This window comes from Cryptomeria japonica, chromosome 8 (assembly GCF_030272615.1).
Source record: "Cryptomeria japonica chromosome 8, Sugi_1.0, whole genome shotgun sequence".
Taxonomy (NCBI): domain Eukaryota; kingdom Viridiplantae; phylum Streptophyta; class Pinopsida; order Cupressales; family Cupressaceae; genus Cryptomeria; species Cryptomeria japonica.
This window is the reverse complement of record NC_081412.1, coordinates 599,922,922-599,929,270: the sequence shown is the minus strand read 5'-3', so window position 1 is coordinate 599,929,270 and position 6,349 is coordinate 599,922,922. Positions and strand designations below refer to the sequence as shown.

At 35.8% G+C, this 6,349-nt stretch overlaps 1 protein-coding gene across 1 annotated transcript; it reads left to right on the top strand.

The window, feature by feature from the left end:
• Nucleotides 1-737: 737 nt before the first annotated feature.
• LOC131857827 (cyclin-D2-1-like) lies at nt 738-2,729 on the top strand. The gene is made up of 7 exons (XM_059210563.1): nt 738-939; nt 1,084-1,094; nt 1,187-1,298; nt 1,431-1,504; nt 1,693-1,894; nt 2,006-2,136; nt 2,376-2,729. The coding sequence occupies exons 1-7, from the start codon at nt 738-740 to the stop codon at nt 2,541-2,543; spliced, it is 900 nt and encodes a 299-aa protein (XP_059066546.1). The 3' UTR covers nt 2,544-2,729.
• Nucleotides 2,730-6,349: the final 3,620 nt, after the last annotated feature.

The window sequence follows — 6,349 nt, the reverse complement described above, 5'->3', positions numbered from 1 at the left end:
TGAAGCATTATGTATTGGCTATGTGTTTATTTCTTAGATAGCCATATGTTGTGACAATATATTGAATGTGAAACAATCTTGCCCTAGGATTTGTGATGGAGTGTGCATTTGAGAAATTTTAAAGATGAGCAATGTAGAGAAGTTGTGGAACAAGTTTTTGAGAGTATGTAAATAGATCGCCAAACAATTCGAATTATGACTTCAGAGTGTTAGCAAGAGGATTTGTGTGGAAGAATAAAAAAATATTGAAAGTAGAATAGACAAAGAAGAAAATAATATTTTTTATTGGATGGACTCTAAGGATTCTTGTACTTGAGAGAAGAGACAGGAAATTTAGAGATAAAATGATAGAGATGCATTGGCAATTGAATGATAAAAATTTAAAAGAATTATATTTTAACATTACAAATTTATATTTATATGATTTATATTTCCCTATAATAATTATGGTATATTAAATTTTAAAATTGTGATATACATTTAAAATTGGCAATAATTAGAAAGACCATTAAATTCCATGGTCAAAATTGAAACAAAATTGAAAAGTTATGTTTCTAATACGTTCTGCAGTGGATAACTGGCATTTTATTTTTAGTTTCTGCAGATATATATGAGTTTATGTAAACATAATGCAAGTTTGTAAGTTTTAGAAAGGTCAACCAATGATCTATATAACGCGGAGAATCTTTTATAATAGTTAGTACAAATGGTAAAATTTGATGTTTGATGCTGCGAAAATGGCCCTTAACTTTGACTGTTTGTCAAACCTTCTATGCGAGGAAGATGCAGATTGGGATGATGAGGTCACAAGTTCGAGCTTTCCCGAGGACAAGGTCGAGAATTTAAAGAGCATTGAGCTCGCTAGACTACCAGACTTTCCTGTTGAAAAGGAGGAGATGATATCTTTGTTAGCATTGAGCTCACTAGACTACGTTGAGAGTTATTGAAATCACGATTTAGATATCACGACTCGTCGAGAAGCAATCAACTGGATGCACAAGGTATATCAGTTTGCTCGGTCTCGAGAAAATTAAAATTTTGAATTTTGTTACAGATTATTAAGTTTATTTGCATACTATTTAGATTACGCGGAAGTAAAAATAGGAATGCATTAACTCGAACAGAATATTTTTTTATATACAATTTGTTTTTCTCTATACGAATTAAGGAGTGGATTTAATTGCAGGTTAAAGGGCATAATACTCTGAGTCCGCTTACAGCATACTTATCAATAAATTATTTGGATCGCTTCCTGTCAAGCTATGAATCGCAGGTGAAGCCTCACGGCTACATTCTGCATTGAATTTTAATTATTTTACTCATGTTAAAGTTTTCTTTGCGTTGATTACTGCTACAATATTCTGCATTGAATTTTAATTATTTCACTGTTAAAGTTTTCTTTGCGCTGATTTGTAATACTTTTGTTAAACAGTTATTATTGGTTGCGTCCCTGTCACTCGCAACGAAAATGGAGGATAAGGTTCCGCCGATTATTGATTTACAGGTAAAATAGAATCTCAGCTTCTTTACAAGGTTCAAGAATTTTCGATATGGTAAAAGCGGAGCAGTTATGGTAAAAGATCAAACCTTTCTATTTTCAACTTCTTTACGCGGTTCAAAATTTTTCGATAGAGTAAAAGCTGAGCAGTTATGATAAAAAGTCAAGACTTTCTATTTTCAACTAATGTGCAGGTCGGAGGTGCAAATTTTGATTTCGAAGCTAAAGCAATACACGAAATGGAAGTCAAAATTCTAACAACGTTGAAATGGAGATTATGCTCCATTACACCTTTTAACTTCATTCGTTACCTCTTGTTCACAGTCAAATGCACCAGCGCAGTGCCTCAAGACTTGATATCTCGAACAATCGCGTTCATTATCATTACTACTAGAGGTAGAAAGGAATAGTATTCAATTACAGTAAAACTTCTGGAATGAAAATTGTGAAGACTATATCGATAAATATACCTTTCCGGTTTTGACAAGCGATTATTCAATCTTGCAGTGATTGATTTATCGATTCATCAGCCATCATCGATTGCTGCGGCAGCCGTTATATGCGCTTGTGAGGAGATTTTAAAAATAGAATCAGCAGATTGCAAAGAAGCCATACTATCTTCCAAAGCATTCAACAAAGTATAGTTTCAGCTTTAAATATTTTGCTTCGATAATGGCTTATTTAATCTTTAAACTTTATTTTCTTTGCAAACAAATAGATTTTGCTTATTTTATCTTTGAACTTTATTTTATCTTGAAATGGATTCTCCTGAACAAAAGGGCTGAAATCTTTGCAGCGCACAGGTTGTCTTACGTTGCTTGAGAAGGCAGGGTGAATTCCTGAATAACTAAATGTTTTGCTGATCTGTTTTCTGCAGGAGAAAATAATAAGCTGTTACAATTTAATGCAGCAGCTTGTCATGGACAATTGCTCTACCACAAATAAGATTTCAAGTGGCACGTCTCACACTCGAAACACCAATTCTTCTAAAAGGAGTAAAATCAGCCATGAAACCTTGTATATGGTAGTGGATCAACGGTGGTAAAAATGAAATCCCCCAAATAAATTTTATTATGATTGTTTCAAAGTATTTTTAATCCGAATAAGCATAGCTCAAGAGTAAGTGAATGCGTTGATTTAAGTCAGTCAGTCCGTCACGAGATGAATGCGTTTCAACATTTTCGAGAAATTAAATATTTTGGATTTGGTGTATTTTGAAGATAAACAGTCACACCAGGTTTCTTATGTATTTAAGAGATTGGGATTGAGTTATTGTATTATTATTTCTCTGTAAACACCAGTTACTTATTATAAAATAAAAGATTTAAGTTTAAGTTCTTTTCTGCATTAGGCGTTCATTTCTGTCTTAAAAAAAGATACGCCTTCATTAGAAAAGTTTACGCTTCTCTCTCCTAGTAACTATCCATCACAAACGTATTTGTTTTCTATTTAAAAAAATTCAAACTTTTCTCTTAGTAATTATATTCCATCTCAAAATCAGACAGCACCTATACAATTGGGAGATAACATGGACTTTGGGTTTACGCAAATAATAAACCGCACATCACGATAAGCCATTAATTCAGAAGCAATGAGTTAGACGTTAATAATATTGAACATGTTTTCCAAAATGAATCCCATTTTTATCGCCGTATTGCATTTTAAATTTTTTTTGCAAGTAGTTCATCCAATTCAATAGGATGTTTGGACACTTTTTTAAACACTTGTCTTTGTATTACCATTAACATATTGTCAGAAGAAAGAAACCTCTGAAAAAATGGGGGGAAATAGGAAAAGGGTGGAGTGGAAAAGTTGTGAAAAGCACTAGAAGAATCAGAAGGTGTGAAATCAGATTGTCAAACGGGAGTTGAAACCTTTCTTGGAAAAGCTTCATGGTGCTAACCCTGACTTTGTGAGGTATTTCGTCAAAAACTAGAACGAGGAAGGCATTATTCCGTCCGGTAGAAATGTGATTATCAATGAGGGTCTGATTGGAGAAGTTATGGTCCTCTCTATTGTGAGGTATTTCGTCAAAAACTAGAAGGAGGAAGGCATTATTCTGTCTTGTAGAAATGTGATTATCAATGAGGGTCTGATTGGAGAAGTTATGGTCCTCTCTACTGAAGGCATGAAATTCTTTCGTGACACGTAGATATTTGGTGAAGCAGTCATGAATTTTCCTAAATCTGAGGAGGAAAGAGAAGCGCTGGTAAAGGTTTTGAATAGCTACTTCGAGGCCAGAACCATAAAAAATCTCTGGAGGGAGGTTCTAAGGGTAGTGATGGAATATATAACTATCGATGGGAGATTTACAAGGGTGTATGACTACCACTTAGTCCTTCTCAACCACTTCAAGTACAAGGTCGGGGTTTCTTTCCCCCATTATTTGTTGTGTTCTCTTAAACAATGTATTCTGGAACACCGTAAAAGTCCTAGCAGTGCCCCTGTTTTGCATGTTGGTCTTATCCAGCTCATTCATTGGCACTTTGCTAGTCTGCGTGCACCGTCCAATCCCATTTTTCCCCCGAACTCTGATGGGTATGACACTGAAAGCATTTTGTGTTAGTCCCAACTGGTGCTGAGAGTGGAGGGGTGGATCAACGCTTAATCAATTTTTTACAATTTAACTTTTATCTTAAATCTGCATTCATCTAAGATCCAACAATATACTTAATCACTGAAGTAGAAATATGCAAGCATGAAAAGTTGACAGTGACACCAAAGAGTTATCTTGTGGAAACCCAATAGGGTGAAAACCACGGTGTGAGTAGGAACTCACAAAATTTGTACTCTTCTAGAGTACCCCTGGTTAAGAGCCATCCATGTTAAGAGATACAAAGACACTTGTTAGGTGCCACCCAGTTAAGGGATTTTGTTCAAGGTCGGCTAGTGCCTTTACCCTATTAAAGGTAGCCTGATTAGAGGGTTGCGAACATCAATTAAGATGTCACCCGGTTAAGGGATTTTTATAATAGGGACCTGTTAAAGACTACCCAGTTAAGGGATTTATGTTGCAGTTATTAGAAAGCAACAAATGGATGATCTGCTGAATTAGCTTCTTGATAGCTTGATCAGATCTCAAAATGTATCACACTTTATACATATTGGTAGTGTCTTCTCTACACAATACCAGTTTCCTTCTTACACCTTCGCCTCTTTACTCTGCCAGTCACCTATCCTTCGACATTGCACTCTATCGGTTCTCTGGTCTTTGACTCTGCACTCTGTCAGTTCTCTAGTCTTCGGATTTGCACTCTGTCGGTCCTCTAATATTTGGCTCTACACTCTACCGGTCAACCACACATACACTATACTGTGCTAGCACCTCTTAGCACTTCCTTTTTCCTCTTCAGATCCCGTTCAACAAGTTTTCCTTGTTGCAAATTTCACAATAAAAAAACTTTTGAATGAACTCAACAACACTATATACATTTCATGCCGACACTTACAGGCATTCCCTCAATCAAAGCAATTATGGATTTCAGAAGATTTCAAATTCAAAAATCTCCCACTCTTTCTCTATGCACCTTACAGCAATTCTGCCAAGTGTCCAACCAATTCTGCCACCACATCTTCAAAGGATAGAAAATTTTGAATTGTGTTCAGTCAAATAAGTGCAAACCAGAAAATCTACATGTAACTATGCATTACTACATGGTAACTGAAAGTTGACCTTACCAACATATGATTAGGCGTAGACACACATCTACCACCTCATCCTTTACCACTGCAACTGAGTAACCGATTACCACTCTGAGATTTATGGTGATTGCCTATCTTCCTTCTGTCATATCGATGTACTGGTATGTCATTGCACTTCTACATTACTTGTTGATCTTTTGATTATTAGTCTGTTGTGCTAGCACCAAATCTCTTCCCTTGTTTACCAGTGAGTTACTGGTTTGTTAGAGTCAACAAGTTTTCTTGCCCGAGTCACCTTTTGTGACTTCACAATCACCAAAGTGATCGATCTTCTTGAATGATAGATCGATTGACTTATTTTATATTTCCTTTAGCTGAAGTAACCTTTGATCATTCAAAACCAATTTTGTTTCCATTCACATTTTCTTACTAAAAAGTATCACCGCTCTACCTATACCACTTCACCAATTAGTGTCTTCACCAGTAAGTGTTGGACATCAATAACAAACCTTAGCACATATACCGGTTCTCTGGTTTGACCGGTTTTGTCAATGCCAACAATCCAACAATCTCCCCCTTTGGCATTGATTGCAAAGACTTCAAACTTTGGCCAATTAGATGCATGTTTCTTCATCTTTGTAACAATCCTAAATGATGAATGAATATCTCCCCTTGTCAGTGATATTTGTTAATGCTCAAGTACTCTAAACATGACAACAATGCCAAAGAGTCCATTCTGAACACTTACAAGACTACTCCCCCTAACTAGAGTAGTCCACACTTATCAATCTGGTTGTTTTTATTTAAAAAGCTTGAAATCATACCAGATTGATGTAGAACCCTGTTTGCTTACTTTATTCAATGGAGGCGCATAACCCCTAACTTACCTGTGAGATAGTCAAAGGTATCCTTCTATAGTGGCTTGGTGAAGATTTCAACCACCTTCTCCTTTTTTGATATGTACTCCAACATCACTTCCTTTTCCTAAACTTGTTCCCTTAAATAGTGATATTTTGATGGTTATATGCTTCGTTTTGGAGTGCATCACCGGGTCCTTGGATATGTCAATGGCACTGGTGTTGTCAGAATGAATCACTACTAGTCCAACAAATTTTTAGATTGTATTCCTTCCCGCAGTTGCTTGATCTAAACTATCTTTGTGTACTTGATTGCATTAGCTACATAATCAGCTTCAGCTGTGGATTGAGA